The 25,078-nt window shown below is 42.0% G+C and overlaps 1 protein-coding gene across 1 annotated transcript in view; it reads left to right on the top strand.

Moving 5' to 3' along the window:
• The first annotated feature begins 9,974 nt into the window (after window positions 1-9,974).
• Window positions 9,975-25,078, top strand: part of FBN2 (fibrillin 2) — a 257,403-nt gene continuing 242,299 nt past the window's right edge. Inside the window, exons 1-4 of the mRNA XM_064595850.1 lie at window positions 9,975-10,859; window positions 11,667-11,749; window positions 16,508-16,606; window positions 19,744-19,839. Of these exons, the coding sequence (XP_064451920.1) occupies window positions 10,606-10,859; window positions 11,667-11,749; window positions 16,508-16,606; window positions 19,744-19,839 (532 nt within the window). The 5' untranslated portion in view covers window positions 9,975-10,605. The remainder of the gene's footprint in view (window positions 10,860-11,666; window positions 11,750-16,507; window positions 16,607-19,743; window positions 19,840-25,078) is intronic.

Below are 25,078 nucleotides of genomic sequence, written 5' to 3'. Positions count from 1 at the left end.
ACACTATGTTCACTGCATTCTACAGATTTTGATGACTTATATTTTCATTTTCAGTTTGTTCAAAATATTCTTTAATTTCCCTTGAAATTTCTTTTTTGACATGTGTGTTATTTTGAAATGTATTCTTTAACATCCAAATATTTGGGGATTTTCTAGCTCTCTTTCTGTTATTGGTTTATGATTTAATTCCATTATGATCTAAGAACATACTTTGTATGATTTCCATTCTCCTGAATTTTGTTAAGTGTGTGTTTTATGGCCCAGAAAGTGGTCTATCATAGTAAATATTCTGGGGAAGCTCGAGAAGAATGTGTATTCTGCTGTTCTTAGATGAAGTATTCCAGATGTCACCTAGATTCAGTTAATTTGTTGATGCTGTTCAGTTCAACTATGTCCTCACTGGTTTTCTGCCTGCTGGATCTGTCAATTACGGATAGAGAGGTGTACACACTGCTTTTTTTTTTTTTTTAAGATTTTATTTATTTATTTGAGAGAGAATGACAGACAGAGAGCATGAGAGGGAGGAGCGTCAGAGGGAGAAGCAGACTCCCTGCCGAGCAGAGAGCCTGATGCGGGACTCAATCCCGGGACTCCAGGATCATGACCTGAGCTGAAGGCAGTCGCTTAACCAACTGAGCCACCCAGGCGCCCCCCCCCTTTTTTTTAAAGATTTTATTTATTTATTTGAGAGAGAATGAGAGACAGAGAGCATGAGAGGGAGGAGCGTCAGAGGGAGATACACACTGCTTTAACAATGATTAACACTTTGCCATTTCATTTCATCAATTAGCCTCTTTTTTTCAGTCCCATGTAACAAAATTTCTCAATGTGACACTGATAGGAGATAGGGAAGAATGAGTCAAACAGTAAAATACAAAAACGCTTGTTTTTCCCAATGATACTATAATTTATTTTAAAATATAGATTAACAGAAAGTTGCAAAGAAAGTACAGAGAGGTCCTATTAACTCTTCACCCAGTTTTCTCTAATAATTAATTCTTATGCAGCTATAGTACAATATAAAACCCAGGATACTGACATTGGTACAATGTATGTATGTAGTTCTATGTCATTTTATTACATGTGTGCATTTGGGCAAATACCAGTAATCAATTAGAGAACCAGTCCCTCACCACAAAGATCTCCCTGTGCTACCCCTTTAACTTAACATAGTCTACTTATATCAACATGTTACTAGTTTAGAAACTTTACCACCCTTTATGAGCCATTGTCATAAATATTTCCTCTACATACATTGAAGAGCGCATGAGACAATATTAACATTTTTGCTTTAACCATCTAGGATACTTCAGAAAATCAAGAGAAGTACAGTTTATTGTATTTACCCATATTTTTCCATATTTCCACTCTTTTCATTTTTCTTTCCTCCTTTCTGATATTTCAAGACCCCTTCTGGTATCATTTCCTCTCTGTTTAGAGATTTTTCTTTATTATTATTATTTTATTTTTTTTTAGAGATTTTTCTTCAGCAATTAGTTTAGTGTAGAATCTGCTGGAGAAAATCTTCTTTCTTTCCTTATCTGAGAATATCTTGATTTCCCCTTCATTCCTGAAGGATATTTTCTCTGGGGATAGAATTTTGTATTGATAATTCTTTTTTTTTTTTTTTTGGCACTTGAGAAATGTGTGACAATTCCTTCTGGCCTCCATGACTTCTGATGAGAAATCTGCTGTCATTTGAATTATTTCCGCCTACCAGTAAGGTGTCATTTCTCTTGCTTTGTCTTTAATTTTCATAAGTTTGTGCTGAACCTTGATGGAGATTCCTTTGGGATTATACTGTTTGGGAGTCCCTTAGTTTCTTGAATCTGTTTGTCTTTTGCTAAATTTGGCAGATTTTCAGCCATTTTTCTTCAAATAGTTGTTCAGCAGCTCTACCCTCTTTCTCTGCCTCTGAGATTCTGATGACCAAATGTTAGATTTTTTAAAAAATTTTTTATTGTTATGTTAATCACCATACATTACATCATTAGTTTTTGATGTAGTGTTCCATGATTCATTGTTTGCATATAACACCCAGTGCTCCATGCAGAACGTGCCCTCTTTAATACCCATCACCAGGCTAACCCATCCTCCCACCCCCCTCCCCTCTAGAACCCTCAGCTTGTTTTTCAGAGTCCATCGTCTCTCATGGTTCATCTGCCCCTCCGATCTCCCCCCCTTCATTTTTTCCCTCCTGCTATCTTCTTCTTCTTTTTTTTCTTAACATATATTGCATTATTTGTTTCAGAGGTACAGATCTGTGATTCAATAGTCTTGCACAATTCACAGCACTCACCATAGCACATACCCTCCCCAATGTCTATCACCCAGCCACCCCTCCCTCCCACCCACCCCCACTCCAGCAACCCTCAGTTTGTTTCCTGAGATTAAGAATTCCTCATATCAGTGAGGTCATATGATACATGTCTTTCTCTGATTGACTTATTTAGCTCAGCATAACACCCTCCAGTTCCATCCATGTCATTGCAAATGGCAAGCTCTCATTCCTTTTGATGGCTGCATAATATTCCATTGTATATATATACCACCTCTTCTTTATCCATTCATCTGTCGATGGACATCTTGGCTCTTTCCACAGATTGGCTATTGTGGACATCCCTGCTATAAACATCAGGGTGCACATACCCCTTCGGATCCCTACATTTGTATCTTTGGGGTAAATGCCCAGTAGTGCAATTGCTGGATCATATGGTAGCTCTATTTTCAACTTTTTGAGGAACCTCCATACTGTTTTCCAGAGTGGTTGCACCAGCTTGCATTCCCACCAACAGTTTAGGAGGGTTCCCTTTTCTCCGCATCCCCGCCAACATTTGTCATTTCCTGACTTGTCAATTTTAGCCATTCTGACTGGTGTGAGGTGGTATCTCATTGAGGTTTTGGTTTGGATTTCCCTGATGCCGAGCGATGTTGAGCACTTTTTCATGTGTCTGTTGGCCATTTGGATGTCTTCCTTGGAAAAATGTCTGTTCATGTCTTCTGCCCATTTCTTGATTGGATTCTTTGTTCTTTGGGTGTTGAGTTTGATAAGTTCTTTATAGATTTTGGATACTAGCCCTTTATTTGATATGTCATTTGCAAATATCTTCTCCCATTCGGTCGGTTGTCTTTTGGTTTTTTTGACTGTTTCTTTAAAAAGCAAAAGCTTGGGCACCTGGGTGGCTCAGTTGTTAAGCGTCTGCCTTGGGCTCAGGTCATGATCCCAGGGTCCTGGGATCGAGTCCCACATCGGGCTCCCTGCTCGGCAGGAAGCCTGCTTCTCGCTCTCCCACTCCCCCTGCTTGTGTTCCTGCTCTCGCTATCTCTCTGTCAAATAAATAAATAAAATCTTTAAAAAAAAATAAAAAAATAAAAAATAAATAAAAAGCAAAAGCTTTTTATCTTGATGAAGTTCCAATAGTTCATTTTTGCCCTTGCTTCCCTAGATTTTTTTTTTAAAGATGTATTTATCTTACAGAAAGAGACGGGAGGATGGGCAGAGGGAGAGGGAGAGAGAGAATCTTAAGCAGGCTCCATACCCAGCATGGAGCCTAACTCACAGCTCAATACCAGGACCCTGAGATCATGACCTGAGTTGAAATCAAGAATCAGATGCTTGGGGTGCCTGGGTGGCTCAGTCGTTAAGTGTCTGCCATCGGCTCAGGTCATGATCCCAGGATCCTGGGTTCGAGCCCCGCATCGGGCTCCCTGCTCAGCAGGAAGCCTGCTTCTCCCTCTTCCACTCCCTCTGCTTGTGTTCCCTCTCTTGCTATGTCTCTCTCTCTGTGTCAAATAAATAAAATCTTTAAAAAAAAAAAATCAGATGCTTAACTGACTGAGCCACCCAGGCATGCCTAGATTTTTTGTTAGAGTCTCACAGATCCCTGAAACTCTGGTTGTTGGTTTGTTTTTTCATTCTATTTTCTCTTTGCGCTTGTTGGGTAATTTCTATTACTCCATTTTCAAGTTTGTTGATTATTTCCTCTGTCCTCTCCATTTTGCTGATAACTCCAACCATTAAGCTTTTTAATTTTGATTATTGTGTTTTTCACTTCTAAGACTTCTATTTAGTTCTTCCTCATATCTTCTTCTTCTTTGCTGAGGCTTTCTATTCTTTTTTCCTTTGTCTCAAGCATGTTCCCAAATGCTCACTGTAACATTTTTATCATGGCTACTTTAAACCCATTGTCAGATAATTCTAACACCTGTGTCATCTCAGGGTTGGTGAGTATTAATTTTCTTTTTTGTTTGAAAGTTTCCTAGTTCTTGGCATGATGAACAGTTTTCATTTGAATCCTGGACATTTTGGGTGTTATGTTACAAACTTGGATCATATTAAATTGTGTTTTAACAGCCTCATCTGATACTGCACAGACGGTAGAAAGAGTGGGGGTGGAGTCCAAGTTCTTCCTCTGTTGACACACTTGGGATGTGAGGAGCATTTTGTGATTGCTAGTGAGGGGTGGGAGGACTCGCTTCCCAACTAAACCGCTGCTGTACCACTCTGGCTGGGAGGGAGACCTGTGCTTCAGTCCTACTCTTTATGTGGCTCTTTGTGGCTTCTCATGACACCATGGGGATGGGCAATAATAAAAGTCCTGGCCCTCTACTTGCTGGATCCTCTGATGCCAGTGGACAGGACAGTTCATTACTGTTAGGTAGAAGTGGAAGTCCCGCTTCTCCATTGCACCATTGGGGGGTGTCACAGGAAGTGGTTCACTATCTGAACTTCTCGGACAGTACTGTGAGAGAAGGGGAGGAACACCTTTTGATAGCCTGGTGAGGATGAAGCTTAAACTCAACATTTGGTCTTTGCTAATGCGCGGGTGATCAAAATAAAAAATGTCTTCAGATATCACCAAATGTCCACTGTAATGTTTGGTTAGTTGTAGCGCAGTTATTGTCTATAAGTTTTCTGTTTTGCTAGTGCATCCTTTTCCTGACCTTTGGCTAGAAAGTGCAGGCTTTTCTCCGAGGCGTTTTTTGGTCTGTGCCAGTTGGCATTTCCAGGTTTCCAGCTTCTTCAGCACTCAGTCCAGGATATATGAGCAAAACAAAAATCAAGGAAATCACTTCCATGTCACTCCTCAAGTCCTGGGGCCCAACCAGTCTGCTGTCTTCCACTATTTAGAGTCTCCTTTTTCCATATGCAATGTTCAGGATATTTAGCTAAGTATACCTAGCAAAAGGAATAGAGGAAAGTATATCTACTCCATCTTTTCAGAACTCTGCCTTTATTTTTCCTACGGTATTGTAAATCAAACCCCAGGCATCATATCATTTCATCCATTAAGACTTTGGTAAATATCGGAAAATAGATTAAATAATATAATCATGATATTATTGTCACACCCCTCCCCAATTGAAAATAAATCTTTAACATGTAATAATCAGCTTTTAATCCCCCATATTGTCTCAAAAATGTCAATTTAGACCCATGTTAAAATAAAAATCCCAAAGAAGGTGCAACCTTTGCCTTTGGTTGTTGGACCAGAACAGTTCCCCTCTCTTTTCTCTCCCATGTTATTTATTTGAACAAAATTAGTCCTGTGGTATTTCCCACATTCTAGATCTCATTGACTGTATTCTTGCAGTATATTTTAACATGTTTCACTACCCTCTACAGTTCCTAATAACTAGAAGTTAAATGTAAAATTATGACTACATAATTCAGGTTACATTTTTTGGCAAAGATATTTTATAGGTGGTTCTTTGTGCCTCCTATTGCACCACTTGAATAGACACATAATGTCTGGTTGTCCTGTTTTTCAGAACTTAACAATTAACCTGTAGGTTTTGATTGTAACAGCTTAAATCTTTTATTAAAAAATTCCCCCTTGATTGTTCACCAACATAGAGTTTCTCATATAAATTGATATCTTGGACCAGATAATACTTGTTATGGGGAACTGTTTTGTGCATTGTAGGATATTTAGCAGCATCCCTGGTACCCTTGACCCTCCTGCCCCCCCACATGCCATTTTGTTGTGACAACAAAAAATATCTCCAGATATCGCCAGATGCCCAATGGGGAGAAAACAGACTCCAGGTAGGAATGCCTGACTTAATGGTTTTAGCAGTCATTGATGACTGTTGCTCAGATCCATTATTTCATTACAGTTTGCAAAGCTGTGATTTTTCTATCATTCCAGTGTTTACAACTATAATTTTTAAAAAAGAAATAGTTCCTTTAAGTCTCTCCAGCAAAGGCAGAATACATGATTATTTTATTTATCAATATTTCTAAAATAAGCTGTGCCTAATAACCTCTAAAAGTGACCAGTTAATTTTAATTTGGGATATCATTTGGAACTCTTAAATATTTATATATTTCATATATTTCAATCTTTTGTGGTCATTTTTCTTTTTGATGCTCAAGTTTTCTCATCCTTGGTCAGTGGGATCTTTTTCATGTTAGCTTCAGTTTTCTTTTGACATGATCCCCAAAGTGATAAATTCCTTGCTTTCAAGTATGACAAGATAGATAATTTAGATTTAACATATCTTACATATATCATGCCCCAAATCTGAAGTCAGACTCTTAACCAAGGAGCTCTCATTCCTTTTACTGGTGTTTAGGAACCATAATCTGGGCACAAAGGGTGTTTATTGTTATTGGGTTTTCCCTACTTTCAGGTCTTTTCAATGTGTAGGATCAGGAAACACATATTTTTTTGCAAGATAAAAGATAAGTTCTAATTTCATATTGGCATTTTATAATTCAATTTAAGTTTACAACATTTTTATTTTTATTTTATGTATCTCCATTCTCTTATGCTGAAATCATTTCTAATATTTTTTTCCCTCTATCTCTGTCTCTCTCCCTCTCTCATATCACCACCTTTGAATGCAATTTCTTGAATTTGGCTCATTACATCCTTAGATTATATCCTACTAAACATGTACATTTCAAATATTGTGTTAAAATAACAGCTTAAATAATTATTCCCTCTGGTTACGCCACCAGTGTGATAAGTAGGTTCATTTGTTTTAGTTCTAAATTTTTAGGCATTGCTCTTTCTTTTTATTTAAGATTTTATTTATTTATTTTGAGAGAGGGAGAAAGTGAGGGAGAGAGAAAGAGAGCGCACGCATGAAGTGGGCGTTGGGGCAGAAGGAGAGAGAGAATCCCAAGCAGACACCACACTGACTGTGGAGCCTGACCTGACGTGCCGGTGGGGTTCCATCTCACAACCCGAGATCATGACCTGAGTTGAAATCAAGAGTCAGATGCTTAACTGACTGAGCCAACCAGGTGCCCCTAGGTGTTCTTTCTAAATTTAATTTTGTCTTTAATTATATAAAATATATACATGGTTCCAAAGTTAGAACTGTAAAACAAGGCATATTTACAAACATCTATCTTCCATCATTGTCTCTTCTTCATTATCTTGTTCCTTCCCTAAGATAACCATTTTTATTAGATTTGGTTTACACTTCTATTTTTAAAAATGCACCCACAGCCACACACCATCAAGTAGCATACAACAATATCCTACACCTTGTACTATTTTTTTTTTTTGGTAAAATATGCATACCATAAAATGACCATTTTAGCCATACTTAAGTATACAATTCAGGGGCATTAAAGTACATGCATAATGTTGTGCAACCATTATCACAATTTTCAGACTTTTTTCATCATTCTGTGGAAATTCTGTGCCCATTAAACAATAATTCTCACTCCCTTCTCCCTACTCCCCACCCCAGACATTGATAACCTTTATTCTTCCTAACTCAATGGATCTGCCTATTTCTGTCTGTACTCTGGCTTTCCCCCCGCCCCCACTGAATTGCATAATCTAGAGATAACTCCATAGGACTGGACAGAGATCCCCATTCAATTTTTACAGCTATATAGTATTTAATTGAATGTATTAAACTACATTCAAACATTTTCTTACTGATGGGACGTTTGTGTTTCTAATATTTTGCTATTACAAACAGTGCTGCAATGAACAGATGAATGCATTCATCATTTCTTTTGCGTGCGTATCTTTTAAACGGATTTCTGGAAGTTGAATTGTTGAGTCAAAGGATACATGCATATGCAATTTGAGGGTATTTTAGAAGATTTTATGTGACAGACAGGCATGAACCCTGAAGCTATGTAAGTATTACCAAAAATCCATTTAACAAGGTTAAATGTTTTAAAGAGTATAATTAAAACACGACCTTCAGCCAGGAGATAGTTACTTTATTTAGTTCCTTTAGTTAAAATGGTTTCATTTGTTTGAAGTACAGTGCATGACAAATACCTCTACTACTGTCTTTTAATTTCTTTGAATTCGTACAAATTGGTGTCTCACATGAAATTATGTGACTCCTACCTTTTTTTAAGGACTTATGAGGATATTGTAAGTCAGACTCTTTGACTACATTTGGAAAATAGAGAAGGGAGTTATGCCAATTCTCAGAGAATTTTAACTGCCAAATAGCACATCTGGGCAATTCAGGCTGCGAGGGGGTGGGGGGAGATTATATATATATATACATATATATATATATACATATATATATATATATATATATATATCTCTTTAAAGTGAAGTTCCCTAGGCCTGAATAATCCAGACATTGCTCTCTTGTACTGTTTCCTAAACTGTGTTTGGATAGTTAGCCTTAGTTTTCAGTTTTCAGGAATGTTTGATTTTTAATTATGCAGTGCCATGGGTTAAGAGACGACTAGGGCTTTACAGAGACCTCATGAAAGCAGGGCCACAAAGACCCCAGAGGCTTGTGAACCTAAAGGCAGTTCTAAGGGTTCAGAGGGCAGGTCGCCAGCCTGGATGCACCAATCGCTAGGGCTTAATCATTAATGAGGAGTCCATGCCAGGAACCAAGGCTATGCCCCAAGACCCATTTACCAGCTCTGTGGTCCCCCCCGTGCCCCTCCCCACCACACCCCCGCCACCAGGGGCTCTAACTCCTCTCTGGCTGCAAACCCCGGCAGAGCTCTGCCAGGGGTCACTCCGGAGCACACCCCCTGCGCGGACTCCCCGGGGCCACGGCGCCTGCGTGTAGCCGAGGCCCCCCGCGGCCGCGTGAGCTCCCTCTTGGAGGTGGAGGGCGCATTTCAATCTGGAAACGCCCAGCCGCTGTTCGGGTCCCACAGACTGACGCCTATCCGGGGGGGAAGGTGGGGGTAGGAGGGCGATGGGGAGGGCCGGGCCTCCTCGGATTGAGGTTGCAGCCAAGTCCCGCGCGAGTCTCTATTCCTACTTGGCTGCGAATTACCCCACCCCGGGTCTGGGTCTGGGTCCTCGCGGGAGTACCCGTTCTGCTCCTCAACCCTGTGGCCTCTGCCCGACAAGGGGAAGTTCAGCTGCGGGTCCAGCCGAGCCAAGCGCCTTTGGAGACCCTCGTCCCTGGTCCGCGGCCCGGCGAGGGCAGAGGGGGAGGGGAAGGGGCTGCTGCCTCCTTTCCCAAATCCGGTCCCTAACCGCCCCCTCCCCCGTCGTCTACTCGCTTTGTACAGTCAAAACAGAGCTAGCGGCCAATTGAGGGGGACGGGAAGCAAAGCCGACTAACGCCTGGCCCCCTCCAGCCGGCCCCCAGGCCGCTGCCCCCCCCCTTTCCCACTTCTCTCCTCGCTCTAACCTCGCCCCCATCCCCCGCTCATTTCCTCTCGCACCCGGGCTCGCCAATCCCTCCTTCCAAGCCCCTCTTCCAGCCCTGGTCTTCCTCCCAGGCTTGCCCCCCTTCTCCCCAAACTCAGTCCTCTCCCCTCCCTTCACCCTACCCCCTTCCTTCCTCTTCCCCTCCCCCAGCCCCTAACTCCCCCTGCTCCTTCCAACCCGTTCGCCCCTTAACTCTGTCTCCGCCCACTCTGCGTCGGCCCCTGGGTCGGGGCTGCGCTCCACGTGTGGACGGTTGCGCTCCAGCCCCCACTGACAGCCGCCGCCCGCCGGCCCGCCCCACGCCCCGCCGGGCCTCAAAACCCCCGCGCCGCGCCCTCGCCCGCCGCGTCTTCCCCGGCGTTCAGCCTCCTGCCCTCCCTCTCACCGGCGGCTCGCCCTGGCCCCGCACACCTCAGCTCGGCTTCTTAGCCGCCGCCGGCGCGTCGCTGCCCCGCGGGACTCCAGGCGAGCCGGGAGGAGACCCTCTTCTCTGGGGGACGACTTTTGTTCGGTTGCCGGCTTCTTTCTGGCGAATTGCGCAGCTTTCCAAGCTCTGTTCCCGGAGCGCACGGGAATCCGCCGAGGCGCTGCGCGCAGGCCCTTTTTTTCTTTTGAGGTCCGCTTTCTTTGTAACTTTACGCCGCGGCTGCTCGGGTTACTTTTGTAATTTCCCGCCCCCGCCCGCTGGCGGTCCTGGAGTCGCTCGGGGCCGCGGCCCGGGGGATGCAACGTGGACCGCGCGGGGCTGCCGGCCGCACCGCCGCCGCGCCTCGCCGCCCGCTGCGCTAGAGCCCGCGTCCCGCCGGCAGCCCGGGGGCCGGCGCTCGGTCCGGGGCTCCCGCTACTGCAGGGAGCCCGAGCCCCAGGGAGTCTCGGGAGCCGACGGAGGGCTTGTTAGACCCCGACTTTTTTCAGGCCGCGCAGGTTTTGTCTCCCAGCACTCCCCGCTCCGCGGACCCTGGTCCGCGCGCTCTCGGCGCCCGCGATGGGGAGACGGCGGCGGCTGTGTCTCCAGCCCTACTTCGTGTGGCTGGGCTGCGTGGCGCTCTGGGCGCAGGGCACGGCTGGCCAGCCCCAGCCTCCACCGCCCAAGCCGCCCCGGCCCCAGCCGCCGCCGCAACAGGTCCGGCCCGCGGCGGCGGGCTCTGAAGGCGGGTTCGCTGTGCCCGAGTACCGCGAGGAGGGCGCCGCCGCGGCCAGCCGCGTCCGCAGGCGAGGACAGCAGGACGTGCTCCGCGGGTAGGTGGGCAGGAGGTCGGGGGGGGACCGACCTACGCTGGCAGCTTTCCATCCCACCCCGCCCTGAAACTAGTTCTGGCGGCTAGACCCGGGGCCCCCTCCACCAGAATCCAGAGGACTCCCAGGAGCGCCTCCCCCTTGTCCTCCGCAGCTCAGCCGGCAAAAAGCCCTCCCTCGGGGGTTGGGTCGAAGGCCCCCGGGTGCGGAGGGTAGAGCGCAGGCTCTGCCTGCGGTGCGGGAGCAGGTTCCCAGTGTCGGGCGGAGGGCGGGCTTGAGTCCGCTCCGCTGCGGGGCTGGTGGAGCCTGCCTGCTCCCCCCCCGTCGGGCGCGCAGCTCTTGAGCCTTTTGTTTGAGAACGATTGCGGGGCTTACGGTTCGCTCTAATCATCAAACTCCAGCGCTTCACCTTCCGACGCGCGTTCCTTGACACGTCGGGGCCAGAGTGGATTAAGAAGGGACGGATTTGGGGACGAGGGCAGGGATTTTTGAAACAGAGTGTTCCCTTTGTTCTCTGCATCCGGAGGCTAGAGTAGTAGGAAATTATATGTTTCCATGTTTCTTTTCGCCCTTTAAAAACGCAGTAAGGGAGGGCAGATGAAAAGTAAGGTTTAGACGTTTCCGACCCTCCCCCATTCCAGCCCATTTACTTCCATGTCTGTGCACCGGAGCCCCAAGAATTTGAAGTGCAGTTTTGGTTTGTTTGTTGTCCCGAAATCTTTTCGCTCAGGGTTTTTGCTTGGGAAAACCGCTAGTGTGTTACCATACAACTTCCCTACGTGTGTGTGTGACCTCGCTTGTCCATCGCAGGCCCAACGTGTGCGGATCCAGGTTCCACTCCTACTGTTGCCCGGGATGGAAGACGCTTCCTGGAGGAAACCAATGCATTGTCCGTGAGTGCTTGATTGGGATCCCAGCTTGGGCAGCGCGCTTGACCCCATGTCGGGGCCGAGTTTTGGATTCAGTTGTCCCGGACACAGAGTTGCTTTTAGAATCCAGTGGCCACAAAGCAGTGATAGTTAGGGACGTGGCCCCATTTGAGTGTTGGGGAAGAAGCAGCCGGTTTACATCAGTTTCGACTTCGCTTCTAGACTCTGTTGAAGGGCAATAATGATAAAGGTTTCGAAGATACTTGGAAGTTTTATCTTTCTGTGTCTATTAATACAAACTGAAGGGGGGAGTACAGCAATTCCCTAGATAACTCAAAACCACTTTTTCCTAAAGGAGTCCAGATAAGACCACAATGTGATTATGTAAATTATCTGGCTTTTGACTGTATGAGGTTTAGGCCTTTTGAAGATCAAGCTTTCTTAGGCCTTTGTACAAAACCACTTTATTATCTCTGGTTTCATCTCAACAGCCACATAATGTAGATAGGAAAGGAACTCCCATAGGGAGTTACAGTTGACCCAGGTCAACAAAATTTTTTTAAAAGAACTCTTCCCAAATGGCTTGACCTTTATTTTTTTTTAAGATATTTAAATTTAGGATTTACAGGCCCCACATCCCATAGTGTACTGTAGATTTCCAAAGTGTGAGGCTTAGAGTTTCCAAAGTTCTGCATCTCTGACCTTCAAAGTTTTATTCTTTTATTTAGTTTCCAAATTGTGTACCTAGCTCTCCCAGGTTCTAACTGGAGAAGTCATTAGTTACTAGCCTCATAGTGATGGACCGTGGGATGTCTTATTTCACATGCCTGTGAATCCCGTGAGTTGAAGTGTGACCAGCCTTCTCCTGTGTATTTATCTAGCAGTCACATTTGTCTTGTCGGGAGGAGAGCCAGGTATCATAGACAGCACATTCATTTTGAGCCATTCTTGACTTTAGATTGACCTTCATATTCTCCAGGGAAAAGATAATTATGCAACTGTGAACAGAGAAAAAGGGCAAGCCACACTAGCCAAGGGATAATAAGGATGTAGTGGCATTTCCGACTCTATATTTATTGGTTTTGTGGGTTTGAGATAGACCCTTCATGTTATTTCGTTGCAGCTTTTAAAAAGGAATGAAGTCTCATGTGTTGTGAAGAGTGTTTCTTATAATTTTTTCTACCCTAAAATCCCACAATTTCCAGTAGGGAGGCAAAGATGGGAAAAAAATGTGTGAAGTGATTCATGAATATTTTAAATAAATCCTCTGATGATAAGCCTTTATTAAAAAGAAAGAAAGGGTATTGCATTCTTTTTTCCCCAACACAGAAATCATCGATTGTGAGGCATATATGGAAGGTGTATTTACTCTTTCAGGCCAGTAGGGCATTACTTTGCCTGCTTTAAATTTAACATGGTTCCTAGAATCCTGTAACAGCTAATGTCACTCACCACACACCTGCCATACTAGCTGGGATGACTTAGGCACTGCGGAAAGTCTGACTCACTGAATGTAATGAATGGGACTGCCATTATTGAGTTGGAGAGCAGCCGAGAAGAAGGGATCAGTTTATGGTATGTGTTGAAAATCTGTAAAGTCAGATTTTATTGGATCAGTATGGAATGGGAATTCCAGAGAACAGAGCCTTCCAGAATATTTGAAGTAGAAATATATATGTACATGTATGTGTGTGTGTATATATATACATATATATATATCCCTCTGAGTGTCTGCTTTAAATACTTATAGTTTTTCAGTAACATTGTGCTCTTTACTTGTTTAGAAGAATAGCTTTGGAAATCTCAGAGCAACAGTGACTACTGTAGCCTGCATTTCTACTACTTGAAATATTTGGGTACCTATGAAATACATTGGAAATTACATGCATCATAAATCTCTAAAAAGCATAAATTTTGAAGTTATCTTTGTATCTCCAAGAAATTATATATATCACATATATATATCAAGCACTTACAGTTACCTACAAAAATATTAGCATATTAAAAAAGTAATTCAAATACCCAAGAGTATAAAATAGAGGAAGAATGTAATGCTTTTTTATTCTCTTGTATGGATCGCACATAAATTTTGAATTTTAGTATTTTCTGTTAAATTTCGTAGTGCAATTATTTTTGACATTTAAAATGATAATATATGGAGGTAAACACCAAATTGAAAGCATTATCAAGTCAAAATCAAGAATTTTCATTCTAGGATTTCCTGGTGATAATAAGTTAATTAGATTTATTGAATTTCCACCATTTAGCAAAAGGCAAAGCTCTGAGGCAACTTACAAAGAGAGAGAAGTAAAATACAAACCGAATATGAGGACCAAAGATTAATTATTTCATTTATACATCAGCATTCTTTCTTGATAGAAGGATATTAAAAATGATTACCTTCTAGAATTTTAATCTGTTTGGTGTTGACCAGGCTTCATGAAGAGGTGAAGATAATAAGAGAAAAATGTATTTCTCAAGCTACTGGAAACCTAATGCATTTTGATTTGAGTTTCTGTGTTTGTTGTTAGTGTTCTTAGCTGTGGCCTGCAAAGATCATTGAAGTACTTCTGAACTTGCAAATATTTGTTTCCAAAAAAAATGGAATTGACTTTCTCACTTTTCATTTGTTTCTTCCTAATCTTGTTAGAACTTGAAGCAGTGGGAAAGTTTATTAATTTATTTGTGAAATTTTGCTATGAAATGCATTTTGGTCAGTGGAATGGGAAAGGGTTGGCCTGAAATCAGAGCATTTGAACCTAAAAAGACCTCAGATTACTCCCACGATAATCCCTTTGTTTTATTTTACCAAGAAGAAAACAAAACCCAGAGAAGCTGTGTGGTCTTTTTGTAAGTTTGTAATGGGGCCATGGCACAGCAGGAACTGAGCATCAGACTTTTCTCATCCTCTGTACCCTTCACTGTGCTGCGCATCTACTCCCAGCATCAGAGAAACCCTAACACCCATGTCTTCCTTCCCTCTCCTTGGTCTTCTCTGTCTCATGGTTTCCATGATGGTAGGGCGGACAAGTAGTTAGGTGAGGCATCTTATAGTTGGAGATGAGTGTGAGGAGAAAGGGCCCGCACACTCTCGCTTCTCACAGGCTCACAGGCATTGAGCTCACACCTGTGCTCATGACTGGGATCTGTTGTCTGAGGATGACCAGTCTCCAGCCGTGAGTCCTTCCTTGGGTTTAGCACCTGGGTAGGGGTACCTTGTAGATCACCTAAGCCTCGACTAAATGGCAGCCTGCTGCGGGTGAGGGAGCTTTGAAATAAAACAGTATTTTAGTGGACATGTGTCACTGGAACATTATTCGTGATCTGAAACTGTAGCACGTTTTAAAAATTAGTAGTCAACTCCATGGCAGGAACCATGTTCTTACCTACAACTAGTTTTCTATCTTCACACTAGGATCTATGACATTTTTATTTATAAGGAGTGCTAATGGAGATGCTGGTCATATTACATGGATGTCAAATGGCAGTTTGGGGAAGAAAAACAATGACTGAGTTAGCTCACTTCTGTGTGTTTTTTTGTTTTTTGTTTTTTTAAGATTTTATTTATCTGAGAGAGTGAGCGAGTGAGAGAGAGAATGAGCAGAGGGAGGACCAGAGGGAGAGCGAGAAGCAGACTCCCTGCTGAGCAGGGAGCCAGATGCAGGACTCCGGGATCATGACCTAAGCTGAAGGCAGATGCTTAGCCTACTGAGCCACTCAGGCACCCTGAGTTAGCTTACTTCTATACAGCACGCCCTTTACATTATTGGGGGTCTCCAAGCTCTTTGAAAATTGTGAGACCCCTGTCTAGCAAAAGACACGTGCACATTTACATGATGTTCATAGCTAGTTTGAGAATGTTCCCAGACCCTCCTCTTGTCCTCATGGATCCAGGCATGGAGCATTAAAGCACATAGGCTTTGTGCACAAATAAGGAATTCAGTTGTGGGTATAGAGATGAATCTCTCAGCTCTTAAATGAACTGACTCTAAATATGGGAGAGACTTCCCATTTGAAGGCACTCTGCTAATGATTTTGAGGATCCATGGTATGTGCTGTGTCAGTGAGCCTAACATTCTTTGCTGTGATGACCCTCATACCTTGGAGGTCACAGCTGCAGGAGGCTTTGAGTCTCCTTCCATCAAAATGTCGCAGCAGCTTTTCTGACCAGCAGGAATAGGCTAGGTTGTGGTGATAGCATGGGAGAAGAAAGGCTGGAGGAAGGAGAGAGGGATTTATTAAGGAAAACAAAGATTGATGATGGGGCAGGTCAGATACCAGCTGGGAAGGAATGTGCATGGAACCCCTGGGGCTTGGCCAACTGGTTAGGGCTTGGAGTCTCTGGCTCAGCCCATTTTATATTTTCTATGTCTTGTGAAGGCCTTTTCCACAGTGGGCTATGTTTTCTGAGGGTATGCAGGACCTCTGGGTTTCCTCAATCCTTCCAGCTTCCTATGACCCAGGCTGTCATCTTGTGGTAAATTCTGTGTATAAACACTCTGCCTTGAATGGAAAACATGACCTGTATTGATAGGAGAGTTAAAGGATTATGGAACTTGAAGTAGTTTCATTTGTTTGCACATTATCATAAGGATATTTGTGAGACTTAGTCTCATGTCTACAATGGGTAATTTTGCTGCATATCTGAAATCAGACAGTACTTATCCTGTATTTTTTGTCTTAGTTTTTCAGGTTTATTGTTGTTGACTGTAGCTTTCTTGTTTTGTAAACTGTGGTTTATTACCTAATTATTCCTTCACTTTCCTATTGTGCTTCCTACAGCAATTTGTAGAAATAGTTGTGGAGATGGATTTTGTTCGCGTCCTAACATGTGTACTTGTTCCAGCGGCCAAATATCACCAACCTGTGGATCAAAATCAAGTATGTTTCTTAGAGGTGACCTTACTTACTGCATTGTTCTGAAGCTTGTGAATAAATACCAAATGTCCTTTTCAACAAGGATATGCATCGATGATTATTTTCCTATCATTAACTAGATCTGCATTAATTTTTGGAGTAAAAATCTTCATTGACTTAATTGTTGCCACCAACAACTAAAGGGGAGTGATTTTTTATTAAGCAGAATGGTTTAATTCTGGTCCAGAAGCTATGTCTCTCTGCAGTAAAAGTGCCCGGATTCAGTGGAAAAGAAATTCTTTGTGAATAAGAACTGTAACTTACTGGGTTTTTATTCTGTGCCAGATACTGTTTTATGTTTTTGACTATAGCATTTTATTTTATCTTCACATGAAAACTATGAGGTACTATTATTATCCCATTTTATAGAGAAAGGAGTTTGGCACGTGTGAATTTAGTAACTTGCCCAGGGTAACATAGATTTAAATCCATGTATTCTGATGCCTAAACCTATAGGCTCCAACCCTAGGCTCTATTTATTGCCTTTGCATAATCCTGTAGTCCATGTCCTGTTTTGTGGGTGAACTAAAGGAGAAAGATAAGAGGATTGGGTTGACAATGAATATTATATACTGACCAGATGCTTAACATATATTAACTCACTTTGCTTTACACGTATTAACTCTCAGCGGTCCTATAAGATCACAATGGTGGACTAGAATTGTGTTATTCATGACCCAATTCAGGATTGTCAGGTCTTCAAGATTAATCTTTTAGGCCAGTGTTTAAGATAATATTATAACAAGGTGGAAGCAGATACTGTTTATTTAATTGTTCAGTAATTAAATAAAATTTTAAATCTGCCTCAAGCCAGAGTGACGTTGTTTTATTTTTAACATTTATCTCTCCAAATTTTCTCTCAGAAGAGGTAGTAGAGAATGTGTCTTACTCAGAAATGGAAGATTCAAGACTTAAATGACCAATGTCATTGCCTTCTGATGAAACTTCTGTGTAAAAACTTCTAGTTTCATTTTCTCTGAAAATAATGTGTCATTTTCTCAGTGTTTTAAAGTTCTCCGTCACAATTCATCCAGGCTTTCTTGACCACCCCGATTAGCAGATTTCCTCCAGTGCTTTCAGGAACCTTTCTGGTTTGACTGCCTGGAAGATACTCTTTTTTTTTTTTTTTTTTTAAAGATTTTATTTACTTATTTGAGAGAGAATGAGAGAGAGCACATGAGAGGGGGGAGGGTCAGAGGGAGAAGCAGACTCCCTGCCAAGCAGGGAGCCCGATGCGGGACTCGATCCAGGGACTCCAGAACCATGATCTGAGCCGAAGGCAGTCGCTTAACCAACTGAGCCACCCAGGCGCCCTGCCTGGAAGATATTCTTACCCATATTTTCATTAATCCATTGTCTTAGTTTACTCATATGTGCCTTCAGGAAAAAAAAATCCTGGAGAAATTTTACAGTTCAACTTCTTAATCCTCCTCCTGAGCAGCTAAATATTCACTGGCCTAACCCTCAGTTTATGGTATATAATTTCATAGGGAATCCCTGAATTGCCATGGCCTTGGGTAGTACTCCCTTTTCATCAGGAATGTTTCTCTTTTCCAGTCCTTATCCTGTTCCACTCCCCCAAGGCATTTAGCACCATTATTTGCCCTCTTTATGAAATACTCTTTTCCCTCCACTTGTGCAGTATCTGTGGCCACAGCGTTTCTTTTCTTGATTATTATTTTTTAGTTTCCTGTCTGTATCTTCTTCATTAGACTTCAACTCAGGGTTTGGGGTTCTCAACAGTCTGGCCTCCCTGGGTGAACTCATTTGCATATATGCTTCAACTACTACCAATACGTTGCTAACTCACAGTAATTGTCTCCAGAATAGATTCCTCCATTGAGCCTCCTATTCACAGGTTCCATTTCCTAGTCTACATCTCCACTGGAATGCACATAGTACACGTCTGAAACTTGATAGCAGGGAATTTGATTCGTTGTTGCCCACAGTCTACTTCTTCCAGTTTCTCTTGCTTCAGCAAATGCCATTGCCCTCTACCCAATGTCTAAGCAACTGTTTCTCTTTCTCTTTACTTTCTTCCTCCTTCTCTCATGTCAACTCTTTTAACAAGACCTGTGGGTTCTGTTGGAAAACATATCTCAAATGCATCTTCTCCTTTCCATCACCACTGATACCCTGTGGTTCAGCTCCCCTCATCTCTTACCCGGAGTGTTGTAGTAACTCCCAATGGCTTCTCTGGCTTACACTCTTGCCCTCTTCAGATCTGTTCTCTGCAAAGAAGCTACAGGCATCCTTTAAAAATACAAATTGCATCACTTTACTCTCTTAAACCCTTTCAATAACTTCTTTTGCATTTGGGATATAATGCCAACCCTTCCATGGCCTGGGAGACCCTGCATTATCTGGCTGGCCTCTCGATGCGTCTCTAAGATCTTTTCTTCCAAGCCTGACTCTTTATAATCATGTGACTCTTTCAGTTCTTCAAATAGAGGAAACTCTCCACCATCTGAGGGTCTTTTTCAATTTGGTGGTTCCTCTCCCTGTGAGGTTCCTCTCAGGTACTTCTCACGCCTGGCTCATTCTCTTCCTTCAGAACTCTTCCTAAGTGTCACATCAGAATGGTCTTGTCTCCCTCCTGTCTATGTTCCTCCTTGGTTCCAGGCTATTCTCCTTTACAACACAGTTTCCTCTGGAGAACTTGTCACAATCTCTCATGGCCTTGTAGTGTTTGTTTATTTGTGTTTTGTCTGTCTCTCTATGGGAATGTTAGCTCCATGAAGGTGGATACTAAGTCTTCCGTTATAGCAGGGTGCTGAGCCCATAGGGCGGGCAGACACTCAGCCCCTGCATCCTGAATGGATACACAAGTGCCTCCCACCTCCTAGAAACTATGCTACCAGTTGCCACATACTGATTTCTTTGAACACTGAAAGTGTAATCTATTTTAAATGCCTACAGAATAACATTGTAACAGACACGTGCATGTGTGCACTTACACAAATAAGTATATATGTGGGTCATAACATTTCTGTCGAATATATTTGTCATTGAATTGGAGATTTAGTATAGTCTAATAACTCACAGATACTAAAATTTCAGTGATTAATAGTTTTATATTTTGTTGCTGTTGTTCATTGCAGTTCAGCAGTGCAACGTTAGGTGCATGAATGGAGGAACCTGTGCGGATGACCATTGCCAGTGTCAGAAGGGATATATCGGAACTTACTGTGGACAACGTAAGGAATATTGGAATGGACTTCATTTATTAGAAATTATTTGATTTACTGGGTTTTTCATACTAACTCAAAACTGAAGGACCTGTAAAGCCTATGATCATTAAAAAAAATAACTTGATGTAGTAAGCCATACCTTACAGCTAAATTTCTAATTTTTATCATAGGAGATTTTTTTTCTCTTTTAAGATTTTTGTATTTTAGAGTGTTGATGTTGAATCCCACTAGTACTTCCTCAGATTTGACCCATATCACAAGTTAATATTTACTCACTTTTTAAAAAAAAATCTTGCTCCATGAAACATGAATACCTTCCTGAAGACATGGTAAAGATTGTTGTGATTTCACTCTCTTTAGGATATCCCAAATTAACCCAAGGAGAGCCAATCTTTTAAATTGTCTTTTGCTCATATATATTTAATTATGTAATGAAACAGTGCAGCACTCTGAAATGATTTTTAAAACATCATATTTCATTGTGAAAGAGGGAGCTTTAATTCAGTTAATAAGGTCTCCTCTTCACTTACTAGAGAATATTCTGTGCTAATTAAGAAATAACTTTTTAACAAGGATTTGGGGATGATCGCTCTTGGATTATGACATATCACTGGAGAACACTGGAGGTTTGGGTTTCCCAAATTGTGGGACTCTTTCAAGAATTGCCGTATTTTTAAGTGCGGATGAGTAGAAGGACTTTAAAAAGACCATTGAATCATAAATAGTAACAAAGTGCCTTCTCATTTCATTTGGATTTCAGGGTCTAGATTCACTGCTAATCTTCAGGGTCTCCCTAAGAACTTCTTGTCAACTTTTTTAACATACAAAGACCAAGTAGTAGGTGTGCAAGAACATCTACCTTGTTTTAAGCTAATCTTATTTTTGTTGGAATTTTAAAAACTGAAAAAAAAAATGGTTTTCAGTATGCATAAAGCATAAAATTAACTATTTTAACCATTTTTACATGTCCAGTTACGTGGCATTAAGTATATTCACATTGTTGTGTAATCATCACTGCCATCCATCTCCAGAACTTTTTTGAGTTGCAAAACTGAAACTCTGCCCGGTAAACACTGACTCCCCATTTCTCCCTCACCCAGCTCCTGGCAACCACCATTCTACTTTCTCTCTCTATGAATATGACTGCTCTAGCCACCTCAGACAAGTGGAATCATACAGCATATGTCCTTTTGTGATGAGTTTATTTTTACTTAGCATAATGTGTTCATGGCTCATCCATGTTAGAGCATATTTTAGAATTTCCTTCCTTTTTAAAGCTGCATAATATTCCATTTTGTGTACATACCATAATTTGTTTTTATCTGTTTACATGAATGGACACTTGAGGTGCTGTCACCTTTTTTTTTTTTATTAAAGATTTTATTTATTTATTTGACGAGAGAGAGAGAGCACAAGCATGCACGGAGGGAGAGGGAGAGGGAGAAGCAGACTCCCCACTGAGCAGGAAGCTGGACGTGGGGCTCGATTCTAGGACCCTGGGATCATGACCTGAGCCGAAGGCGGACGCTTAACCCACTGAGCCACCCAGGCACCCCGAGGTGCTGCCACCTTTTGGCTTTTGTGAATATGGATGCACAGCCATCCATTTGGGTCCCTGCTTTCAGTTCTTTTGAGTACCATACCCAGAAGTAGAATTGCTAGATCATGTGCTAATTCTGTTTTTAATTTTAAGAGCTGCCTTACTGTTTTCCTCAGTGGCCACCCCATTTTACATTCCTAGTAGCAGTGTACAGGGGTTCTAAGTTCTCCACATTCTCACCAATGCTTACTTCCATTTTGTTTGTTGGTTTTTGTGTGTGTGAGTGAGATAGCCATCCTAATGGATGTGAAGTGGTATCTTTTTGTGGTGGTGGTTCTTAGTAAGATTGCCTTCAGGTATTAGGGTAATACAGCTTTCCCTTTATAAATGCTATGGAGTTTTCTTTTAAAATAATTGAAAATAAGTAGGTGAATCAATTTAAAGAAACATACATTGTTCAGGTTAGGAGTCAGCCACCTTTTTCTGTAAAGGCCAGATAATATTTTAGACTTAGTGGTTTCTGTCACGACCACTTGGCTCTTCTATTACAGTGCAAAAGTGACCATAAACCATATGTAAATGAAAGAACTTGGCTGGGTTTCAGCAGGACTTTATTTTTGGGCACTGCAATTTGAACTTTATACCATTGCCATGTGTCACAAAAATATGATTCTTCTCTTGATTTTCCAACCATAGCAAAATGTGAAAACTGTTCCTAACTCATGGACAATACAAAAACGGGTGGTGGGCCAGATCTGACCTGTGGACCGTAGTTTACAGACCCCTGTGTAGGCAGCTTTCAGGTATGGCTATAGCTGTTAAGATAATCTGAGACTGACAAGTGTGGGAAGTGGAGTGTTAAGGAATTTGAGAGAATACCCCGCACTGAGGCCAGTTTTCTTGCAGGAATAGGAGATGCCGGTGTAGGGTGTTGGGCTAGGGTTGGCCAGGCAAGAGCAGCAAAGAGCTGAACAACAGTGTAACAGATATCGTAGCAAACTTTCTTTTTTCATGGATGATTTCTTTTCTACGTTTTCTTCAAATATTTAGGTATTTTCCTAATTTTATACAATGGACTCCAGTTTATAACCACTAAAAAACAAAAACAAAAAACAAAAAAACAAAAAAACCTGTGAGCACAATATTTATAAGGAAGCAGATTTACACCTTTTTAATACCTAAACAGACTGATTGTATTCCTCTTCTGTAGAGTTCAGTAGCAATCGAAGAAACACAATCCTTCCTGAAACTCAACCTTTTGTTGTGTAGGGAGAGAAAATCATAATTACTTTAGAATTACAGGAGGAAGAGCCTTGCCTCAACTTATCTTTCAGAGTATTTGCTCAAATCTATCATGAAACCAGCCACTGTCAGCCTGAATTCAGCTGCTGTATCTGTCTGGGGCATATCTGTGTGTATATGTATTTTCCTGAAGATTCTGCAGAAAGAGTTCCAGCTGCTGTGTCCCTTCCCTGCTCTTTGCACAGAAATGAAAGTAATGGTGCTTTTATGTTCTTCTGCCCTGTGCCAAACCATACCAATGCGCGACCCCCCCCCCCCCCGCCACTTTTCAGCCAGGGGAAAGGAGAAAGCACTGGGTCAGAAGAGCAGCATATATGAAAATTTGTTTGCTATCTCATGAGACAAAACTATAATTGCCCAACATTTACTCAGGGTTAATAGAACATATGGTGAGCAAACAAGATGACCTAAAAGATCCCATTTTAGGTCAGTGGGAAAAGTGTTCTAGACAGAGGGAAAAGCAGATTCATAGGACCTGTGGTGGGAACAGATTTCACATGTTTTGTAGATAGTAAGAAACCCATGTGCCTAAAGAGATGAAAGGAGGTTATTGTGGGAGGTGAGTTCAGAGATGGTGGTGGACGGCCTTACCCACCAAGGAAAGAAATCAGGACTCTAAATATTATGGGGAGCCACTGAGGTAGTTTGAACAGTGGAGTGATATGATCTGATTAACTTAAAAAACTAATCACTTTGGCTGCTACTGGATTGTAGAAAGGGTGAGAGAGAACATGAAAGGCGAGTTAACAGCTTTTTGGTGCTGGTGCATGGTGCTGGCGTAATTGAGCATGTGGGAAGTGCTAGTCTTGGACTTGTATTCAGAGGTAGAATCTATGGAAGGAAGTGTGTGCTGATGGAGTGGGTGCACTGTGGGGGTAAAAAACAGACACAAAGATCCCTGATGACAACTGGAGGATTTGGATGGAGCTCCAGAGTGAATGGTCATGTCATTTCCTGAAATGGGAAGACTGAGCAGGGCGTGGATTAGGCGGAGCTACAAACACGGGATGGGAAGAGTTTTGTTTTGGACTTGGTAGTTTAAAAAACCTGTTAGACCTCCAATTGGAAAGATATATGAGCTAAGATCTTCGGAGAGAGCTGAGGGAGATACGAACTTGGGAGCATGTAGACTGAATTTTTATATAGATAATAGGTTAATTATAGGCCTGGGTGAAGATCACTGGGAAGTTGGTGTGGAGAGTACATAGCATGGTTTTTTCTCGATTGCCTTTTGCTTTATCCCACACCAGGTGTAAGCATTTCTTTCTTCCTGGTGGTCAGCCTTCTTTCCATGGTAGAAATTTAGGCATATTCACATTTCTTTCCAACTCCAGCTGAAATGCAAATTTCCATTTCTGTTATGTTTTGTTGCAAGAAAAACTACTTCATGAAATAACTTTCATCATAACTCATTCTTAAGAAGGAAAATTACCTTTTATTTTTTTATTCTACTTTTATATGCATTGTCCACTTCTTTTGCTGTTTTTGTTCTTCATTGTAAACTTTGGACGATGGAGAAGTCTTATTTTCATACAAATACTCTGTAGAATAAAAGAGAAGGAGAATTAAAGTTTGTAGAACACTTTCAATGTGCAGCCACTGTGCACTTTGTTTTATACATCATTTTATTTAATCCTCAAGCCTCTCTCAGGAAGGATCTATTAACTCGATTTTCAGCATGGGTCTCGTGAGAGAACATGTCCGGGAAAGTGATTTCCATTTATATTTCTTACAGCTTGATGATATTGAAAGTAAATTTCTCGCATCATAATTAATTACATTAGATAAGGGCTACCTCTTTGCAGTATGTGTTTTTAGCATTTGCAGTGTTCAAGTGCTGGCCGTTGTTTCTGTGGAGTTCCACACCACTGAGACTTCTCTGACAGGTTTTTGTTTTCTTCCACATTCCTGTCCACCCCCATCTTTCTCACGCTTCTCATAACCTTTATTTCCTTTCCTTTATCCTCTGTATTTGTTCATCCAGTTTATTGCCCGGCCCATATTGCAGGACAGGGATGAGTTGCACATGCCGTGTAAGCACAAATGAAGAAGCAGAAAGGTGTGGTTTTTCCAGAGATGCACTTGTGCAGATGTACGGAGAATCCTTCCCACTTTTGAGCAAAGCCTGATACAGACAAAGAATTTTAAAGCCCCTGGCACAGTGGTGCTTTAAGATAAAGAAGTCTTTTGTTTCAAAGCACGTTTTCGTTTTGTACTGTTAGCAGAGCAGAAGCCACTTGGAAGCATTCTGGATGAAAATAGGTAATCCAGCTCAGTATTCGTGGTAAGGAGATAGTAACACTGTTGCATTTTTAGATACCAGTTTATATATTGAGCTTCCCTTTTTCCATATGTACCTCATTTGAAGTGCACACAGATGTGCTTTGCCCCCTCACTTGGCTT

Source organism: Mirounga angustirostris, unplaced genomic scaffold (assembly GCF_029215605.1).
Source record: "Mirounga angustirostris isolate CCGP_5_RB_7025 unplaced genomic scaffold, mMirAng1.0.hap1 SCAF_7, whole genome shotgun sequence".
Taxonomy (NCBI): Eukaryota; Metazoa; Chordata; class Mammalia; order Carnivora; family Phocidae; genus Mirounga; species Mirounga angustirostris.
Note: the sequence above shows the minus strand (reverse complement) of the source record. Positions and strands in the feature narration are given on the sequence as shown.